At 39.2% G+C, this 22,500-nt stretch overlaps 1 protein-coding gene across 1 annotated transcript in view; it reads left to right on the top strand.

The window, feature by feature from the left end:
• The first annotated feature begins 2,139 nt into the window (after nucleotides 1-2,139).
• The window catches only part of LOC143296645 (kynurenine 3-monooxygenase-like), a 35,646-nt gene continuing 15,285 nt past the window's right edge, over nucleotides 2,140-22,500 (top strand). The window contains exons 1-8 of the mRNA XM_076608674.1: nucleotides 2,140-2,193; nucleotides 4,215-4,284; nucleotides 7,743-7,930; nucleotides 9,499-9,547; nucleotides 11,647-11,734; nucleotides 13,073-13,244; nucleotides 18,040-18,233; nucleotides 19,941-19,998. Of these exons, the coding sequence (XP_076464789.1) occupies nucleotides 2,140-2,193; nucleotides 4,215-4,284; nucleotides 7,743-7,930; nucleotides 9,499-9,547; nucleotides 11,647-11,734; nucleotides 13,073-13,244; nucleotides 18,040-18,233; nucleotides 19,941-19,998 (873 nt within the window). The remainder of the gene's footprint in view (nucleotides 2,194-4,214; nucleotides 4,285-7,742; nucleotides 7,931-9,498; nucleotides 9,548-11,646; nucleotides 11,735-13,072; nucleotides 13,245-18,039; nucleotides 18,234-19,940; nucleotides 19,999-22,500) is intronic.

Here is a 22,500-nt window from a genome sequence, read left to right on the forward strand (position 1 = left end):
CAGAATTAACGTGAGGGACGGGGGGAAAAGGTGTTTGCACACGCCGTAGAACCCTGGCCCCATGTGATCGTGACATCCCCCTGAACTACACCTCCCACCCCTCCCACTGCCCGCTTAGGCAACACACACACACACACACACACACACACACACACACACACACACACACACACACACACACACACATACACACACACACACATACACACAGACACAAACGCACACACACACACACACAGACACACACGCAGACACACACACACACACACGCACATGGGAAGAGAGAGAGACAGATCCAGTCCACACACACACACACACACACACACACACACACACACACAGAACCAGTCTAAACACACACACACACACACACACACACACACACACACAAATCCAGTCCACACTCACACACATACACAGAACTAGTCCAAACACACACACGCACACACACACACACACACACACTCCCTCCCCCCCCCCCTTCCCGCTTTACACACAGCCATAGAATTGTCAATTCTCTTCCAAACTCATACAAGATGACTGATTTTCATAACAAAGTATAACAGATACAACTATGTCCACTCAGTTACTGTTTGTTACTCAAACTGGTTAATTAAATCCCTGTTACATTCATTCTGCAATGGGCGTTTCTTGTGACCTACAGATATGAATTCTGTTAATGTTGTTGACTGATGTGTAATTTAATATTGACGGAAAGTTGCAATGATTCCACTGTTGCAGTTTATACTTTCTCCGCATACCCTTCCCGCCATCCCACCAATAAAGGGAACCAAATCTAAAAGATTTTCTTTAATTCTTAGATGATTGCGTCCCTTGTTAAAGTTTTCGCGGGGGAGGGGGGGGAGGTCGTTATCTTCATGTCATCTTCATGTCAATACTTTAAAATTTCCTTTTATTAGGTGGTGTTTTTGGTTGTTGTTTTTTGTTTTTGTTTTGTTTTTTTCTAATTTGCGTTTCATCAGTATGAATATCTTTGTTCATATCGATTTGACCTTATGATATACTTACAACATCTAACAAAGTTTTCTAACTGACATGGCACAATCCTGAACTATGAAATACTTATAAAATCTTACAAAGTTTTCTAACTGACATGGCACAATCCTGAACTATGAAATACTTATAAAATCTTACAAAGTTTCTTAACTGACATGGCACAATCCTGAACTATGAAATACTTATAAAATCTTACAAAGTTTTCTAACTGACATGGCACATCCTGAACTATCATATACTTATAAAATCTTACAGTTTCCTAACTGACATGGCACAATCCTGAACTATCATATACTTATAAAATCTTACAAAGTTTCCTAACTGACATGGCACAATCCTGAACTATGAAATACTTATAAAATCTTACAAAGTTTTCTAACTGACATGGCACAATCCTGAACTATGAAATACTTATAAAATCTTACAAAGTTTTCTAACTGACATGGCACAATCCTGAACTATCATATACTTATAAAATCTTACAAAGTTTTCTAACTGACATGGCACAATCCTGAACTATGAAATACTTATAAAATCTTACAAAGTTTTCTAACTGACATGGCACAATCCTGAACTATCATATACTTATAAAATCTTACAAAGTTTTCTAACTGACATGGCACAATCCTGAACTATCATATACTTATCAAATCTTACAAAGTTTTCTAACTGACATGGTACACATTATGGACTACCCATGTCATAGGTTCGGTAACTCGTGGAATGAGACTCCCCCCCCCTTCCCCCATTCCCCATTCCACCCACCCCCCCATTCCCCCACCCCCCCCAATTCCACCCCCACTTCCCCCACAAAACGTGGTTGTCCAATGATCGCCCAGTCACCAATCACCACCTGTCCCGCCGTCCTTGGCTCCTGTCGTTGCCATGTGTGTGAGGAGTCAGAGAGTGAAAGCAAGCAGTAAAAAAAACAAAAAAAAACAAAAAAAAAACCCAAAAACCCAGCCAACGTCGCTTTTGTAACCCCTGCGTCTGTTGTTATATAAACGTGGGTTTAGTGCCAAACAGTCAGTTCTTCCTGTCACATCGATTTGCACACAAGTGGAACACTGTCAGCAAATAAAAGTAACCTCCCCCCCCCCCCCCGAAAAAAAAAAAACAAGTATGGCGGAGCAGAAGGCGAGCACCAAGCTTGTGGCAGTTTGTGGTGGCGGTTTAGTAAGTAAAAAGTTGTCTGAACATTTTTGTGCGAAATCGATTGATAAGGATTTTTTTTTTTTTTATATTGTTGATGTTGCAGAATTGGTAATGTAACAGATTGATCAACTTTTTTTTTTTTAAGTGATTTTCGAGAAGTTTCATGCTTCTGAGAGGTGTGTGTGTGTGTGTGTGTGTGTGTGTGTGTGTGTGTGTGTGTGTGTGTTCGTTTTCCGAAAAACCCTAATTAAACGTGTACCGTTTAAAAAAAAAAAGAGGAAATTTCAACCAGTTTTCATGATTCACAACGCACTTTTCTGTAGTTGAGTATTATCATCAAAAGAGTTGTGAGGAACAGAATGACCATGTATGACCCCAGAAAGAAGAGTAGTGTACAGAACGAACATAAAGAGGGCCTAGAACAGAGCTTTGTGCCACACCATAGGAGATCAGGGTTGGACCAGACTGAAAGTTGTAAATTACAATACGGAGACAATCAGAAAGTGGTCGGACAGGTATGAAGAAAACCAAACACAGAACTGTTGAATGAATCCTATATAGGTATACATGTTAAAGTTCAGAAAGGGATTACATCGTGGTCTACTGTGTTGAATGCAGCATACAGATCAAGACAGTTTGCCTTCATCAGCAGACAGTAAAAGATCAACGTTTCCTCTGAACAAGAATTCGGCTCAGTGACGATTCACAGAACGGAAGGAGGGGGGTGGGGGTGGGGGGGTGGGGGCGTAGGGAAGGGGGGGATTGAAGATGAGTGGGGGGGGAAATATGGGAAAAGGGAAAAGGGATAAATGAGGGTCATAGAAGGGATTGACGACGCAGAATGTTGAAAGCAAAGACCTTGAAGACGTAGAAACGTGTAAAAAAAAAAGAAAAAAAAAAAAAAAAAGAAAGAAAGAAATGCGCAATACACTCGCCAAAATCTTAGCAACATAAGCAATATCTCATTGTCCTATAATTACGACAGCACTCATGTTAACCATTTACTGGGCACTGAATAAACATCTGTCGGCATCACCCGGACCAATTGAACGGTCTATGGTCTTCCCGAAATCTTTTTTTAGAAAGTTAAAAGTCGGAAAACTGATACGGTAAACTACATTAATTTCGCTCAGCCTACGACAACATTCTCTCTCTCTCTCTCTCTCTCTCTCTCTCTCTCTCTCTCTCTCTCTCTCTCTCTCTCTCTCTCTCGAATTGGATGTTAACTGGATGTTATTACCTGTAACGTCTGCATCAGCAAATTAATCACTTTTTGTATATGTGCAATGTTAAAGTTGTGTTTCTCTGTTCTCTTTATGTCCGCTATATGTTTCTCACTTCGGTCATGTCTCTGTATGTGCATAAGTATATGTGTGTGTGTGTGTGTGTGTGTGTGTGTGTGTGTGTGTGTGTTGGGTGGAGAGAGTGTGTGTGTTGGGTGGAGAGAGTGTGCGCATGTGTATGGCATATGAATGTGTGAATGTGTTCGTTTTATTACTTTTTACGATGTTAGTGATGATGATGGTGATTATTATTATTCGTAGTAGTAGCAGTAGATGTAGCATTGTTAATTGTTGTGTCGTTATCGTTAATGTTCTTATTGTTATTGCTGTCACAAGGACAGATTGGAAGACTGGGCAATGCCTAAAATCTTTATCCTTGAGTAATAAAGTTTTTGAATCTCTCTCTCTCTCTCTCTCTCTCTCTCTCTCTCTCTCTCTTCCTTTCTTAGTCCCCTCCCCCTTGCCCCCCACCCCCACCCCTCCCCTCCACCTCAACCGTACCCTTTTTCATTCGAATATACAGAAATGTCGATTCCTAATTAATAACAGCAATCATCATTATGATAGAAATGATAATGATCCAAATGATAATAATAATAATAATATCATTTATTTTCAGTCTTATATCATCATCTTAGATGAACAGACTATAAATAAATGAACGAACGAATCCACTTTGTGCATCACCTCGCACTCTTGTTATTGTCATTTTTAAATAAAGATAATCATTGTTTTTGTTTTTTTTTTTTGCTTTCTCAGGTCGGGGCTCTCAACGTCTGTTTCTTGGCCAAACGGGGCTTCACCGTGGAGCTCTTTGAAATGAGGCCAGGTACAGTGAGATTGCGTGACACTTTTTTTTTAATTAAAACCAAAAAAAAAAAAAAAAAAAAAAAACAACAACCGAAAACGGAGTATGGCTGCCATTAAAACAGCAGCAGAATTCCTCTCCTCTTGTGAAAATCCCCTTGGCAGCATCTCCATCCTCACTGACTCCATGTCCACACTCCAGGCCCTTGACTCCCCTGATCCTGGTCCACTGATCCAGTCCCTTAAGGCCTCCCTCGCTACCCTTACCCAAACAGCCCCAACGACCCTCCAGTGGGTGCCTGCACATGTAGGCCTCCCAGGCAACGAGCGTGCAGACCACCTTGCTAAGGAAGGAAGCTAGCTCACACAGCCAACCTTTCCTGCCACGTATGAGGAAGCAAAAACTCTCCTCCGCAGCAGATTCCGAAGAGGCTGGGTCACCCTGAACGGAGGCTACCAGGCACACCAGGATCCCATCAGGAAACTGGAGAGGAGACACCAGACTACCATCTACCGCCTTCGCACAGGACACTGCGGCCTCCGAGCACACCTGAAGAGGATTGGAGTGGCAGCCACATCCCTATGTGATTGCGGCCAGGCTGACCAGACCCCACCCATCCCATATTCTCCAAGACTGCCACCTGTATGAGAAGATGCGGCAGCAGTCCTGGCCTGGGGGTGCTGACCTCAACACCAAGCTCTGGGGGACGGTAGCCGATCATCACCGGACGTCCGAGTTTGTGGCATCCCTCGGACTTTGACCCTGACTGCGTAGCTGTCGAACGCAAAAGAAAGAAAGAAAGAAAGGAGTATGGCTGCGGAGGCAAAAACGGCCATACACGTAAAAGCCCATTCGTGCACATACGAGTGAACGTGGGAGCTGCAGCCTACGAACGAAGAAGAAGAAGAAGAGGAAATTTTTTTTTTTTTTTTTTTAATGTTATCTCTATGTATTTTTGTTTAGACATCATCGTGTTTGTGTTCTTGCTGTCTTACCAAAAGGAAAGACAAACACTTTAAACGCATATTTAGCACACACACACACACACACACACACACAATAATAATAATAATAAAATAATTAAAAAATGGCTGATTATCAGGGAACATGCAGGTAAACTTGTCATGATGGCTTGCATCACTTCACCTATATCCTCCCTTGGCATCTGATGTGACGTCGCTGGGGGCTGCCAGCAGTTAAGACAACAACTCCACACGATGCGAATGTTTCAAAAAGAGAGAACTAAAACAAAAAAAAACAAAAAAAAAATTTAAAAAAAGTCTGGCAAATGTTTTCATCGCACGAAACTATAATTAAGTTTAAACACTTGTAGGAGGTGGTGTGTGTGTGTGTGTGTGTGTGTGTGTGTGGCGGGGGGGGGGGGGAGGGGATATCGTTTGACCAAAATGTCACAAACAGCCGTTCCAGAAGAAGGCATTGCACACTGAAATGTGGTTCTGGAATGACAGGATCATGGCTTGTTCAGCCGCTGAGGTCACACACAGACACGGGCACACGAAGAAGACTGAGTTGACAGTAATAAGAGATTTCAACGACCGCAGAAAAAAAAAAAAAAAAAAAAAAACAAGAGAGGCAAGGCCTTCAAGACTCACTTTTGGCAAATTAAGTCCCCTAGCATTAATTACAGAGTAATTTTCCTTCTTTTTTTACTATCTGCACCAAAACGTTTGCAAAAATAAATAAAACTTCCATGCTTAGCAAAAGAAGTTCGTGTTTGAACAAAAAATGATAATAATGAGTGCTCTTGTTGTTGTGTCAGAACATCAGATCAAAGTGCCAAGTTTAGAGAATACAAAAAATATAAATGTAACAGTAAATGCAGTTTGCATATAATTAGGCTTCATTATTAATTTTCTGGTGCCCATCCCAGAGGTGCAATATTGTTTTAAACAAGATGACTGGAAAGAACTGAATTTTTTGTATTTTTATGCCTAATTTGGTGTCAACTGACAAAGTATTTGCAGAGAAAATGTCAATGTTAAAGTTTACCACGGACACACACACACAGACAACCGAACACCGGGTTAAAACATAGACTCACATAGTTTACACAAGTGAGTCAAAAAACCGACAACAACAACAACAAAAAACAAACAAAAAACCTGACAGAACATGTTGAAGTGTTACTAACAAATCTGATCATGTTGGCCTTCTGTTCCGAGTTTCAGTTTCACTTTCCTCAAGGAGGCGTCACTGCATTCGGACAAATCCATATGCGCTACACCACATATATTAGGCAGATGCCTGACCATCATCCTAACCCAACCCGCTTAGTCAGGCCTTGAGTGCATGCATATATATATATATATATATATATATATATATAAAGAGAAAAATAAAACTAACACATCAATCTGTCAAATATTTAATATGACATATGAGAGTGGGGTTTCTTGCATATTCATATATATCTGTGTGTGTGTGTGTGTGTGTGTATTACGTCGCGGCAAGAGCCCTAAACCCTCAAGGACACTCTGTATTGACAGATGAGCATCTTAACCATTCTACCCACTTCCTCCTTCTGTTGCGAACTCAGTGATAGCGTGGGCACCAAAGCTTGCAGGTTACTTTTAACTCACTCAGTACGGCCAGTCCTCTCTTCTCCTCTACACAGACCCATCGGATGTCCAGTGGGTGTCTGAATGACCCAACCTTTAGCTTCCGTCGTCAGAATCGTGGTATTCTCTGTCAACATTCACCTCTTCAGTATAAGAGCCTTCCGCTTGCAATATTTCGATGATGGTAATTGGGTTGAAACGCTCTTTCGCCGTTCGTATGGAGAGATTTTACATTTGATAATATGATATGGACATGTATATAAAACATCGTGGAAAAAACAAATTTGTTTTTGTATGTGTGTGATTTGCTATAGGATTCCTTTATAAATACTGCATGAAATGTTGGTCTTCTTGCCCAATAATTTTGCAAAATAATCAAATTGACATGTGATGACATTATGGGAAGCAGTTCGGTATGAATTGATCATGTTGATTCAAAAGCAAGCAGGCATGCAATATATCATTTATAGAAATAAGAGGAAAAAGATGTGTGTGTGTGTGTGTGTGTGTGTGTGTGTGTGTGTGTGTGTTTGACGTCATGGCAAGAACAGTTATTACATGCATGATATTTCTTTGTAATATTTTTTAGCCGTAGTTATACATAACTTTTTTCTTTCTTTCTTTTTTTTTAATTAAAAAAAAAATTATACATTTTTCACATATGATATGTACATGTATATAAGAACATCGTGGAAAGAACAATTATTACATGCATGTTAGTTCTTTGTAATATTTCATATTCTTCTTAGCCTTAGACATACATGACCTTCTTTTTTTTTTTTTTTTTTTTTTTTCCTTTTTTTTTTCTTTTTTTTTCTTACAGGTTTCACATGATAGTCATCATGTTCATAAACGTCTCTTTCTTCTTCTTCTTATCATAATTATTTTGTTGGCTGGCAGACATTCGCACCCAGGAGGTGACGAGAGGTCGCAGCATCAACCTCTCCCTCTCCGACAGGGGTCGTGAGGTGCTCAGAAGAGTCGGGCTGGAGGATCGAGTCATTCAGAAAGGTATCCCCATGTACTCTCGCATGATCCACGATCGCAATGGAACTCTGCGACAGATCCCGTATGGCAAAGGGCAACAGGTTGGTGAAAATCTTTTCTTTTTTTTTTTCTTTTTTTTTTTTCTTTTCTTTTTTTCTAATTCTTGAATTTCTGTGTGTGTGTGTGTGTGTGTGTGTGTGTGTGTGTGTGTGTGTGTGTGTGTGTGTGTGTGTGTGTGTGTGTGTGTGTGTGTGTGTGTGTGTGTGTGTGTGTGTGTGTGTGCAGTGTGTTAGGGGATCTGGGTATAGTGTGTGTGATGGTATTTTTGTTGTGTTATTGTGTATGTGTGTGTGTGTGTGTGTGCGCGCGCGCGCGTGTGTGTGCGCGTGTGTTTGCACAGTGTGTTAGGCGATATGGGTATAGTGTGTGTGATCATGGTATTTTTGTTGTGTGATTGTGTGTGTGTGTGTGTGTGTGTGTGTGTGTGTGTGTGTGTGTGTATGTCGGGGGGGTGGGGGTGGGGGTGCACATGCATTTTGATTTTCTTAATGATAATGATAGTAATGATGATAATGATAACAATGTTACTGCTACTGCTGCTGCTGCTACTACTACAATTTATAATGATTATCATGCTTATAAGAATGCTAATAATAATAATACTAATAACAACAAAAACCACATTATTATTATTGCTGTTGTTGGTGTTGTTTTTATTATTATTATTGCTGTTGTTGTTGTTGTCATCATCATCATTATTATTATTATTATTATTATTATTATTATTATTATTATTATTATTATATTGTATTTTTTGTGGTGCTTTTTGTTGTTGTTGTTGTTGTTGTTGTTTTATGATAATACTCTTGTATACAAACTTTCTTAACTTACTTGAAACTTGTTTAGCTTTTGCCTGTTATTGACAATCTTTTTTTTTTTTTTATGTTTGCACATGTCAAACAATAAACGTGTCACGTCTGTACCTGTGTACAGGAAAGGGGAATATGAAGGAAGTGGAGTGATGGCCTAGAGGTAACGCGTCCGCCTAGGTAGCGAGAGAATCTGAGCGCGCTGGTTCGAATCACGGCTCAGCCGCCGATATTTTCTCCCCCTCCACTAGACCTTGAGTGGTGGTCTGGACGCTTAGTCATTCGGATGAGACGATAAACCGAGGCCCCGTGTGCTAGCATGCACTTAGCGCACGTAAAAAAAAAACCACGGCAACAAACGGGTTGTTCCTGGCAAAACTGTGTAGATAAATCCACTTCGATAGGGAAAACAAATTAAACTGCAGGCAGGAAAAAATACAAACAAAAAAAAAGGGGGGGGGGAGTTGTAGTGTAGCGACACGCTCTCCCTGGGGAGAGCAGCCCGAATTTCACACAGAGATATCTGTTGTGATAAAAAGATATATATATATATATATATATATATATATATATATATATATATATATATATATATATATGTATATATATATATATTATATATATATATATATATATATATATATGTGTGTGTGGGTGTGGGTGTGTGTGTGTGTGTGTGTGTGTGTGTGTTACATTTTTTGTTTTGTTTTTTGTTTGTTTGTTTTTTTTTCGTTTATTTTGTTACAATTATAATCTTATTGTGTTCATGCTGGGCTTTTTGTTGTTGTTTTTTTCCTCAGAGCATCGTGTCAGTGGACAGACGAATGCTGAATGAAGTGCTATTAGACGGTTGGTATTACATAATGATGATAATGAATAATAACAGAATGCAGGCTTATACAGCACAGTACCCCCCCCCCCCCCCCCCCCACCCCCACCCCCCATCTCAGATGGGGCTCACCACGCTTTGCAATAAAATATACAAATTTAAGACTAAGTGACGTAAGATAACGTACAAAGTCAACACACTTTCACATGACATTGGCTAAACTGTACATATGTAAAACGATGTGAAATACAAATACGTAAATCGACACAGGCGCCATCACAGTCTGAAAATCACACAGGTGCAAATCACAGCAAAGCAAAGCACATCACATTCACCATTGTCAAACATGATAATAATAATGGATGCTTATAAAGCACACTATCCAGAAATCTGCTCTAGGTGTTTTACAAAAACGCTTTGTTAACATAAAACACTACATCTATGTTACATACACACACCAAAATGTGACTACACACACACACACACACACACACACACACACACACACACACACACACACACACACTGCATGCATACATTTTATCATACATGTGTATCTAACAGCTACCCTAACACATACGCACACATAGGCAGGCACAAACTTACATAAACACATGCACACACAATACACATCATATACATGCAGGTAGTTATGTACACATACATATGTATACACACATAGTCAAGCACAGCTAACGCAAAGGAAGTCGACCTGCCACAATTGAACTTACTGCTGAGGGAAAAGGTGGGTTTTTTAGACGAGATTTAAAAGATGCGAGGGAATCAGAATGACGGAGGTTATCAGGGAGCTTGTTCCATGTCTTCGGCGATTGAAAGAAAACGATCTGTGTCCATAGGTCAGCAAAGAACCAGGTATCGCGAAAAACACACCCAAAATCATCACAGATGCATAGAAATCAACACAAAGGTAGTACATCCAGCAACACAAATCACTGCTGATGGAAACACTTCGGTGAGAAAAGTACAGTTTGAAAAGGTATGTTTTGAGTGCTCTCTTGAATGAGGGTGTTGGGAGTGTAACGGGGGTGTGAGGGTAGTGATTTCCATGGTTTGGGATGAAACATATAATTATGACTAAGCATACAATCATGCAGAATTTGTATTTGTATTTCTTTTTATCACAACATATTTTTCTGTGTGAAGTTCGGGCTGCTCTCCCCAGGGAGAGCGCGTCGCTACACAACAGCGACGCCCATGGTTGTTTTTTTTATTTTTTTTTTTTTTTCCCTGCGTGCAGCTTTTTTTTTTTTTCTTACTTGTTTTTCCTATCGAAGTGGAATTTTCTACAGAATTTTGCCAGGAACAACCCTTTTGTTGCCGTGGGTTCTTTTACGTGCGCTAAGTGCATGCTGCACACGAGAACTCGGTTTATCGTCTCATCCGAATAACTAAGCGTCCAGACCACCACTCAAGGTCTAGTGGAGGGGGAGAAAATATCGGCGGCTGAACCGTGATTCGAACCAGCACGCTCAGATTCTCTCGGTTCTTAGGTGGACGCGTTACCTCTAGGCCATCACTCCACACGAATAGTTTTTTTTTCATTATTTTGGTTATATTATATGATGTAATTCTATTTTCACCCCTTGGCTGGTGAATCGCCCTTTGCTCCATCATCATTATGAAAATGATATTAGTAAATATGATAATCATCAAGATGACGGGTGAAATTTTCGTTCGCTCATTCTAAACAAAGGCACAAGTGTTTACGATGAAATAAATTTGCGCAGCGCAACCTTACACACGGTGCGCATGCTCACTCTTACACATATATGCATGCGAGCATTACACACACACAGTACACATGCATTGGTGTGCCGGCACACACACACACACACACACACACACACACATTTGGCATGGGACTAAAGCCCACACACACACACTCACACCCCATACACACACACACACACACACACACACACACAACACACACACACACACACACGCACACACACAGAGTTGGCATGGGACTAAAGCCACTGAAATGATATGGAAGATTCAACAACTACAAAAAATAGTGCAACCGATTAATTAAATGGTTAAAAAAAACCAAAAAACATCAATTTTTGCTAATGGAATCACTGTTCTGCTCTTGCAGCTGCTGAGCAGTACTCGAATGTGAAGACCCACTTCAACCACAAAGTCGTCAGATGTGATTTTCAAGCCGGCGAAGTCGTCTTCCTCCAGTAAGTCGTGACCTGTGTTTCTGTAATCTATTGAAAGCACAATATCATAGAACCCCGCACATAACTATTCCAGGCTTTACACTTATAAAATACAGTTATATTTTCGTGGAAGCATTGGAATAAATAATGTGGACTGGTTGCGTTCGTATAACTGTACACACCACGTTCAAAAAGGGAGAATCTTTATCGACGCGAAGACCTAAAGCACTTGTCAGACCAAAAAATAGTAAAGAGTGGTAACTCTCTCCATTCACAAGGTACACAGCTTCAAGTCAGTGCTGCTTATTCTACCTATTCAGCTCGCACACAGGCAAATAATAATGAAAAAAACAAAGCAAAAAAAAAAAAAAAACCCATTGGAACAAACCCAGACATTTCCTCAGAGAAAGAAGCGCCGAGCCTGTCCTTATACCGATCATTTGACATGTGCACACAGCAGCAAAGACAGAAGATATGTGCAAACACAAATCAGCTTTTATTCAAGACTGGCGTAGCCTTTTTTTTTTATCCTGAACAAGCCATACAGAACACATGGACAATACATGGTTGCCTCGGTGGTTTTTCATTTGGAAATTACAAATAATGAGGCCAGAAGATGAAATGATTAACAAATAATAGTAAAGAGTGGTGACTCTCTCCATCCACAAGGTACACAACTTGCAGCCAGTGCTGATCACGCTACCAATTCAGCTTGCACAGTTCAGTTGCTGACGAGCACAATCGCTGAGTGGTAATATATATATATATATATATATATGAATTGACCGTCTCAACGAACGTAAAATGCAATAGGATTTCTTACAGTGATAGACATACATACATACATGCATATCAGCCCCATCCACATGTAATATGCGGCTTCTGTTCAAACGTGTGTGTGTGTGTGTGTGTGTGTGTGCAGTGCGTGTATGTACAAGTTTTTTTTTATATTGATATGCACTTGTATGTATCCTAATTTCTACTGTATTTGTGTTTGTGTATGATTTTCGATTTATGTTCGTATCTTGTTTTGAAGGCTACTATCCCCCCCACCCCAACCCCACCCCCTCTAAAACTGGAGAAACTGAAGACAACGAAGAGGTAGGGGAGGGAGGCTATCTTGTGAAGAAATGGGTTTTAAGGCCAGACTTGAAAGAGCTGAGTGTAGAGACTTGACGAAGCGAAAGAGGAAGTTCATTCCAATTGCAAGGTCCAGAGACAGAGAAAGAACGGCGGCCAACAGTCGAGTATTTGAATCTGGGTATGCGTAAACATGATCATTCTTATCATTACTATCATTAAACGTAAATGTTTTAGGAGTGGGAAAAAAAACTTTTTTAACCAAACACATGCTACCAGCGAAGGGAAAGAAGTTACGAAGACGGTGGACCTCATCATTGGAGCCGACGGGGCATTCTCCGCTGTTCGTCAGCAGATGATGAAACGACCAGAGCTGCGCTTTGATCTCCAGCAGCACTACAACCCGCACGGCTACATGGAACTGATCATCCCACCCACACAGGACGGGCAGGTAGGTACTCTTCAGATATACATTGGGAGTGATGGCCTTGAGGTAACGCGTCCGCCTAGGAAGCGAGAGAATCTGAGCGCTCTAGTTCGAATCACGGCTCAGCCGATGATATTTTTTTTCCTCCTCCGCTACACCTTGAGTGGTTGTCTGGACGCTTAGTCATTCGGATGAGACGATAAACCGAGGTCCTGCATGCAGCATGCACTTGGCGCACGTAAAAGAACCCACGGCAACAAAAGGGTTGTCCCTGGCAAAATTCTGGAGAAAAAATCCACTTCGATAGGAAAAAAAAAAACAAAACAAAAAAAAACAACTACAGGCAGGAAAGCATACAAAATGGGTAGTATTGCAACGCGCTGTCCCCTGGGGAGAGCAGCCCGAATTTCACACAGAGAAATCTGTTTTGACAAAAAAATAGTAATACAAATTTATACAGTGAACTTGTTTGATAAAGTTGGGGAACATTTCCCGGTAAAAAAAAAATCATACCTATCTGCGTGAGAAAATTTGAGGAATATTTCAGTTGATAAACTTGTCCTTTATTTCTAACACAGGTTTGGAAGCATACCTTGCTCTCTCTGTGTGTGTCTCTGTCTCTCTTTCTTTCTCTCTCTCCCTCTCTGTCTTTTTTTTTTTTTTTTTTTTTTTTTTGTCTTTCGTTTGTTTGTTTTTGAGTGTTTTGTTGTTGGTGGTGGTGCTGGTGGTGGTGGTTTTTCTGTTTCTTTGTTTGTTTTGGGGTTGTTGTTTTGTTTGTTTTTGTTTTTTTTGGTGTGTGTGTGTGTGTGTGTGTGTGTGTGTGTGTGTGTGTGTGTGTGTGTGTGTATGCAAGCACGCGCGCGAGCGCATACATTATGATGTTTACGTGTGCATGTATTAGTGTACTCGCATCAAAGTGTGCGCATGGGTGTGCGTATGTAAGAGCGTGTCATTCAGTGTGAGGGAATTTACTTCGTCCATGAGCGGCTGAAAAATCATGTCCGACTATGACCATCAGAACAGCAGAGGAGGCGACTGCTGTCCCGATTATTTCGGCTAGATTTTTTTTTTTTTTAATAAATATTTTATTCGAGTTTAACATTTAATACATACAGACGGACATACAAAACCAACATCTGAAATGAACAATATTTGCCACTGTGCGCCACCTAAACTACAAATCAAGAAAACGACACAACACTGTCTTCATTCAGAGAAAAAAAAAAAAAGTCACATGCACTGTTAAAAACAAGTAAGTAAATGAAAGGAAAAAGAAAATGAATAAAAGAACAAACGTTACATTCGTGGTTGTCTCTACTCCTCCTCGTTGCCTTCAATCATTTTTATGTATGGGTACCATTTTCTAGAAAATGCTATCGACATCATTTCCATCGAGTGTATATATTTTTCGGTTTTATATATGTTTCTTAGGTCTGTTAGTAAGTACTTTATACGTGGTTTGATTTTATTTATTCTGCATTTATAAATGAAATGTTTCGCCACTAGAATGATATAGTCAAATATTTCACCTGTTTTTGTAATATCATCATTTCCAAATAATACTAACTCTATATTAAACTTTACATTTGCACAATTTTCACACTTTTCCTTCAAGAATTTCAGCCAGAATTTTGATTATAGTGAAGAGTGTCTTGCCCAAGTCACATCCCCACTCTCTCGGCCAAGAGGGTTTTAGGATAGTCAGCGTTGGGATGGTTCCCAAAGACCAACTAGCTCCCCCAGGGCTGCAGCACTAAGAGCCAGTGCAACTTTGCCTCCTAGTTTGAGAGTCATAGTCCTTCACAAAAGACTTAAGCTGTAAATGATTTCCCAAGTGCATTAGAGAAACCACTGATAATACACTGCATGTGCTCGTGCGTATATGAACCTGTTAGTCTACCCTGTCTGTGCACTGTTTAATTCAATACATGTACCCCCAATGGGATGTTCAGAGTATTTCAGTATTCGTAGCATCCCCACCTTCTGGAAATTCTGTGCCAGAAATCTCCTCTTGTCTATTGCTCTGTTTCTTCCTTTTTGACTCACTTGTGTAAACAAAGTGAGTCTATGTTTTAACCCGGTGTTCGGTTGTCTGTGTGTGTGTGTGTGTGTCTGTGTGTCCGTGGTAAACTTTAACATTGACATTTTCTCTGCAAATACTTTGTCAGTTGACACCAAATTAGGCATGAAAATAGGAACAATTCAGTTCTTTCCAGTCATCTTGTTTAAAACAATATTGCACCTCTGGGATGGGGCACAAAAAAATAAAAAATGAAGCCTAATTATATGCAAATTGCATTTACTGTTATATTTATATTTTTTGTATTCTCTAAACTTGGGACTTTGATCTGATATTCGACACAACAACAAGAGCAGTCATTATTATCATTTTTTGTTCAAACAGAAACTTCTTTTGCTAGCATGGAAGTTTTATTTATTTTGCAAACGTTTTGGTGCAGATAGGAAAAAAGGGAAATTACTCTGTAATTAATGCTAGGGGACTTAATTTGCTTTAAACTGATCTTTCTCATCTTAAACATTACATTTTTTTCTTTTCTTTTCTTTTTTTCTTCTCCCAAGCTTATCCATCATATTTAATACAGAGCACTTTTCAACCATTTTAAAAATCTCTTTTTTTCCCTCCTAATGATTCCTTTACAGGATAAAGCGTGAAGCACAAGTGAGTCTTGAAGGCTTTGCCTCTTGTTAATCCATGGAACTATTGTCTGCTTTTTCTGCCCTCGCGGTCCATTCCTCTATCTTTTTCCAGCAAGCTTTCTCGGTTTTTTTTTTTTTTGGTTTTTGTTTTGTTTTGTTTTGTTTTTTGTTTTTTTTCTTTTCGGCAGTCTATGTGCTGTTCTGATCTGGCGATTAGATTGTGGTACTGTAAACACTGGAAAGGCCCAACACTCGGCTTATATCACAGATTGACATAAGTTTACATTTGGGCTAACAGCAAAGTTAGAGCTGTATTATCAATGGTTTCTCCAGTCAATGGGAAATCATTCACAGCTTAGTCTTTTGTGAAGGACTATGACTCTCAAACTAGGAGGCAAAACTGTACTGGCTCTTAGTGCTACAGCCTTGTGGGCTAGTTGGCCTTTGGGAATCATCCCAACGCCGACTGTCCTAAAACCCTCTTGGCCGAGAGAGTGGGGATGTACTTGAGCAAGACACTCTCCACTATAATCAAATTCTAGCCCAAATAGTCGGAACAGCAGTTGCCTCCTCTGCTGTTCTGATGGTCATAGTCGGGCACGACTGACTATTATATATATATATATATATATATATATATATACTGTAAACACTGGAATGGGTTTGGCTGTCCATTCTGCAGTGTTACGTGTATGGCCTGTTTGTGTAGTTTCGCGTGTGGCTTTGAAGAAGTTTTGATTCTTTGATTTTTTGATTTTTTGTAGGGATAATCTAGTGATGGTGAATTAAGCCGAAGAGCTTACATCCTCAGCACAGTCTGGTCTTCTTTGGCTTCAGGAAGTTAATGGTTATGATAGTAAGACATGCATTGTGGGTTTTTTTGTCGTTGGTTGTTTGTTTGGGGATTATTTTGTTGTTTGTTTGTTTATTCAATTGATTTCCTGATTTTGTTTTCTGATTTGACAGGGTTTTGTATTTAATGCGATCGAATAAAAAAAAAAAAGGAAACCCACATGTATATGATGATGATGATGATGATGATGATAATAAATAATAATAATAATAATAATAATAATAATAATAATAATTGGGGCAGTCCTGCTATGGCCCCATGAGGTCGGCTTGACGATCAGCAACGATGACAAATGTCAAGTCAATACAACGCTCTCTCTCTCTCTCTAATTTCTAAGATGTTCTAATGTCAAGTGCATTTGCTTTAGTAACCTGACAATTGAGCATATATTTTTTCACTGTAGCTTGATGAAGCCTTTTGTACACGAAAGTGTGTCTTCACAAGTGACTGAGAACGTTGATGTTTTTTTACTTTTTGCATTCATTATCAGTTGTTTCGCTTGTCAGTTTAACGACTTCTCTTTTACGAAGTCCTTTAAGTAATTTCCTGTAACTGTATTTAGAGGGGGTTTTTTTTTCTTCCAAATTTCACCCACATTTTTACCCTTATTTGCCCAGTTTCTTATTTATTTATTATTATTATTATTATTATTAGTATTATTATTATTATTATTATTATTATTATTATTATTATTATTTTATCATTATTTTCATTACTACTAACTTTTTTTTTTCATCATAATTATTATTTATGTATGTACGCTTATATATATATATATATTTTTTTTTTTTTCCAAGGCCTGACTAAGCGCGTTGGGTTACGCTGCTGGTCAGGCATCTGCTTGGCAGATGTGGTGTAGCGTATATGGATTTGTCCGAACGCAGTGACGCCTCCTTGAGCTACTGATACTGATACTGATACTGCCCAGTTTCCCCCAACCCTCCATTCATCCACATCTCCCACCCCTTCTAACCGATAATACTCAGATGTATTCATTAACTCACTCAGTAGGGCCAGTCCTCTCTTCTCCTCTACACAGACCCCTCGGATGTCCAGTGGGTGTCTGAATGACCCAACCTTTAGCTTCCGTCGTCAGAATTGTGGTATTCTTTGTCATCATTCACCTCTTCAGTATAAGAGCCTTCCGCCTGCAATATTTTGATGGTGGTAATTGGGGTGAAACGCTGTTAACGTCGTCTCTTTCGCCGTTCGTATGGAGAGAGTTAACAAAATGTCTTCAATCACCGATATGTGTGACGGGACATTAAACAAAAATTCCTCCTCCTCTCTCTCTCTCTCTGTTTGCAGTTTGCCATGGGGGTGAACCACGTGCACATCTGGCCCAGGAACGACTTCATGATGATCGCTCTGCCCAACAGGGACAGGTCGTACACCACCACCCTCTTCATGCCCTTTGACAAGTTCAGCTCCATCCGGACTGAAGACCAGCTCCTGGACTTCTTCCGTGAAACCTTTCCGGACTCTGTGCCTCTGCTGGGAGAGTAAGGCGTCTATCGATGTCAAAAGGAAGAAATCTTTTTTTCTTTTTTTTTTTTTTTTTAACTGTGGACTTGCAATAAATTGAATCACTACGAGGGAGAGTAAGGCTTCTGTCAATGTCAAAAAGAATAAGTCTTTTTTTTTTCCAGTGGACTAGCAAAGATCGATTCATTAGGGAGAGTAAGGATTTTATTGTTGTCAAGAAAAAGCCTTTTCCAATAGAGTAGCAATTATTAAATCATTAAGGAGAGTAAGGCTTTGATATTTGTCAGAATGAATGTGTTGTTGTTTTGTTTGTTTGTTTTTTTGTTTTTGTTTTTTTTGTTGTTTTTTTGTTTTTGTTTTTTTTTGTTTTGTTTGTTTGTTTTTGATAGACCGGCAATAATTCAATCATTATTGAGAGTAAGGCTTTGATATTTGTCAACAAGAATGTTTTTTGTTTGTTTGTTTGTTTGTTTTTTGTTTCAGCAGATAAGCAATAATTCAGTCATAAGGAAGAGAAAGACTTCAATTGTTGTTAAACAAGAAGTCTTTTTCAATATTCTAACGGTGATTGAATCACTGGAGTAATATTTTTAATCACTGTGAAAACAGAAGAAGTCTTATCCAACAGACTATTGAGTCATTTAAAGAAGGTAGGGCATTAATCGTTGTCTTAAAGAAGTCTTGAGCAATAGGCTACCAACAATCGAATTATTAGGGAGATTACGTCCTCAATCCTTGTTAAAAAGAAATTGTTTTCCAATGAAATACAAATAATTGAATCATCGGGGAGAGTAAGGTTTTAGTTGTTGTCAAAAGGAAGAACGCTATTTTCAATAAACTAGTAATAGTTCAATCAATAAGGAGAGTAAGGCTTCAATTGTTGTCAAAAGGAAAAAGTCTTTTTCAACAGACTAGCAATAAATTGAATCAATAGGGGTGGTGGTGGGGGGGGGGGGGGGGGGATAAGGCTTTGATCATTATGAAACAGAAGACGTCTTTTTCAATAGACTAGCAATAATCGAATTATTAGGAAGATTAAGTCTTGAATTGTTGTAAAAAAATATATATATTAAAAAAAGATGATTTCCAAGTAGAAACAACGGAATCATCAGGAGAGTAAGGTTTCTATTGTTGTCAAAAGGACGAAGATTTTCCCAATATGCAAACAATAATTGAATCATTGGGGAGAGTAAGACTTCAATGGTTGTCAAAAGGAAGAAGTCGTTTCCAATAGTCAAGCAATAACTTAGTCATTTGGAAGAGTAAGACTTCCATTGTTGTCAAACAGAAAAGTCTCTTCCAATAGTCTAGGAACAACTGAATTATTTCGAAGAGTAAGGCTTCGTTCGTTATCAAACAGAAGAAGTTTTTTTTCCAATAGAGTCGAGTGGTAATAATTTAGTCATTAACCTTGCCAAGCTTTGAACGAGCAGCTCCACTTGAATTTTTCAAACGTATAGACTTCAACCTCGCTTTCCCTCGCCCTGCCTCTCTCTCTCTCTCTCTCTCTCTCTCTCTCTCTCTCTCTCTCTCTCTCACACACACACACACACACACACACACACACACACACACATGGATAACTTTGCTTCCACAATAACGTTTGATTTTGAGCTATCAGTATAAGCATGTCCAATCCTGGCATACCAGGCCTTTCGTTTTCTCTCAGTTTGGAAGTAATTGTATCTACTGTATTATACATATTTTGCTTGCCGTCTTTTCAGGAGCAGCCTAAAGAAGACCTTCTTCAAAAGCAAGGCTTTGCCACTGGTGACAGTCAAGGTAGATGGTGCAAAATTCGATTTTTCATTTCCTTGGGGTTTTCTTCTATCAAACAACGAAATCTTCCTAAAAGCTTATTGAGTAGTTCTCATTATGTAAAGTATCCTTTCTTTATAAGTCTTATATGTGTATGCCATGAATAGCGAATCGTTTCCCAAATATCAGGGGGCGTAATGTTATGAAGGGAGGTTATAACGCATAGCTACTTTCGCTTTTGCTCTGTGAAACTGCATGTTTAGTGCATATCTGTTATGCATGTGTGGGTGTATGTGTGATTGTGTGTCTTCATGTTTTACATTTATTTGCTTATTTATCATCATTTTTGTCTTATTTATTTATTTATTTATTTATTTATTATTTTATTATTATCATTATTTCTACTACCTTTTTTTATATCATAATTATTATTTATTTATTTATTTATTTATGTAAGCTTATCTATTATTTATTCACCTTTTTTCTTTTTCTTTTTTTTCTTTTTTTTTTTCTCAAGGCCTGACTAAGCGCGTTGGGTTACGCTGCTGGTCAGGCATCTGCTTGGCAGATGTGGTGTAGCGTATATGGATTTGTCCGAACGCAGTGACGCCTCCTTGAGCTACTGAAAACTGAAAACTGATACTTTTGCTTTTGATCTGTCCTGGATGGACATGTTTTTTCTCAGGAATGGAATCAGATCCTTGCCATATGGGTTGGCTTTGATGTCTTGTTTACATCTACATTGACAAAAAACAAAAAGAACAACAACAACAACAACAAAAAGTTATGGTGTCATTGAAAAAAATGAATCATTATAACATCAAAAAACACAAACAAACAAACAAACAAACAAAAACAAACTGCCCAGTGAACTGGACTTTGTTTTCAAAGCATTTTGAGACGCCGTGGAAGTCCACAAAGACTGTCTGATTTTCTTTTTTATTTCCAAGTTTTATAATTATGTAAAAGGAGACATATCCAAACAAGAGCTGGATTGAGGTTTCCCTAAAAAAAAATATAAAACAAACAAACAAACAAACAAACAAAAAGAACACGAAAGCTTCATCCCCCCCCCCCCCCCCCCCCCCCCCCCTCAATATCAAGAAGTAGTAACGAAAGCGTCCTTTTCCATTTTAATTGTAGTGACAGTCTTTGTTTTGGGTTGTGTTTTTTGTGGGTTTTTTTGTTTGTTTTTTTGTTTTGTTTTGTTTTGTTTTGTTTGTTGTTGTTGTTGTTGTTTTTGTGTGTATGTGTTTTTTGGGTTTTTTGTTGTTGGTGGTGGTGGTGGTGGTGTTTTTGTTGTTGTGGTGGTGGTGGTGGTTTTTGTTGTTTTTTTTGTTGGTTTTCTGTTGTTGTTGTTTTTTGACAGCGCTTGGTTGATAGTAATTTCTCGATCTGTTGCCATTGATCGATGAAATGTTAGCAAATGATGTTAACTGTTGAACTGATCTGTCATGATTGTCTGAGATCATGGTAGTTTCTCGGTGAACTACCATTAAAATGTATTTTAGATGCTAACCCATCATCTGTACCAACACAGTGGCGTTGCTCCTATGTTATTATAATTTTATTTTATTTCTTTTAAATTGTACACGCGTGGACTTTTACGTGTGTGGCCGTTTTTACCCCGTCATGCAGGCAGCTATACTCCGTTTTCGGGAGTGTGCATGCTGGCTATGTTCTTGTTTCCGTTTCCATAACTCACCGAACGCTGACATGGATCACAGGATCTTTAACGTGCGTATTTGATCTTCTGCTTGCCGTATACACACGAAGGGGGTTCAGGACACTAGAAGGTCTGCACATATGTTGACCTGGGAGATCGGGGAAAAATCTCCACCCTTTACTTTACCCACCAGGCGCCGTCACCGAGATTCGAACCCAGGACCATCAGATTGAAAGTCCAACACTTTAACCATTCGCACGAAGTAAAAGAGTTCATAGACGACAAAAGGGTTGTCCTCGGAGAAATATTTGTAGGAAAATTCATTTTGATAGGAAAACAAATGCACTTGCAGGCAGATAAAAAAAAAAATAATAATAATTTTTTTTTTAAATAAGAAAGGTTGCGCTCTCCTTGAGAAGAGCAGCCTGAATTTCGCGCAGAGAAATTGTTGCGCAATAGCCGAGTGGTCAAAGCGTTGGACTCTCAATCTGAGGGTCCCGGGTTCGAACCTCGGTAATGGCCTCTGGAAGGTAAAGGGTGGAGATTTTTTTTTTTCCGATCTCCCTGGTCAACATAATTATGTGCAGATCTGCTTAGTGCCGGAACCCTCTTTTTGGTGTATACTCGAGCAGAAAATCAAATACGCACGTTAAAGATCCTGTAATCCATAAATCAGTGTTCAGTGGGTTATGGAAACAAGAACATACCCAGCATGCACACACCCCCGGAAGCAAACGGAGTATGGCTGCCTACATGGCGGGGGTAAAAACGGCCATATACGTAAAAAAGCCCACTCGTGTACATACGTGTGAACGTGGGAGTTGCAATCCACGAACGAAGAAGAGGAAGTTGTAACAAAA

The sequence above is a fragment of the Babylonia areolata genome, chromosome 21 (assembly GCF_041734735.1).
Source record: "Babylonia areolata isolate BAREFJ2019XMU chromosome 21, ASM4173473v1, whole genome shotgun sequence".
Lineage (NCBI taxonomy): Eukaryota > Metazoa > Mollusca > Gastropoda > Neogastropoda > Buccinidae > Babylonia > Babylonia areolata.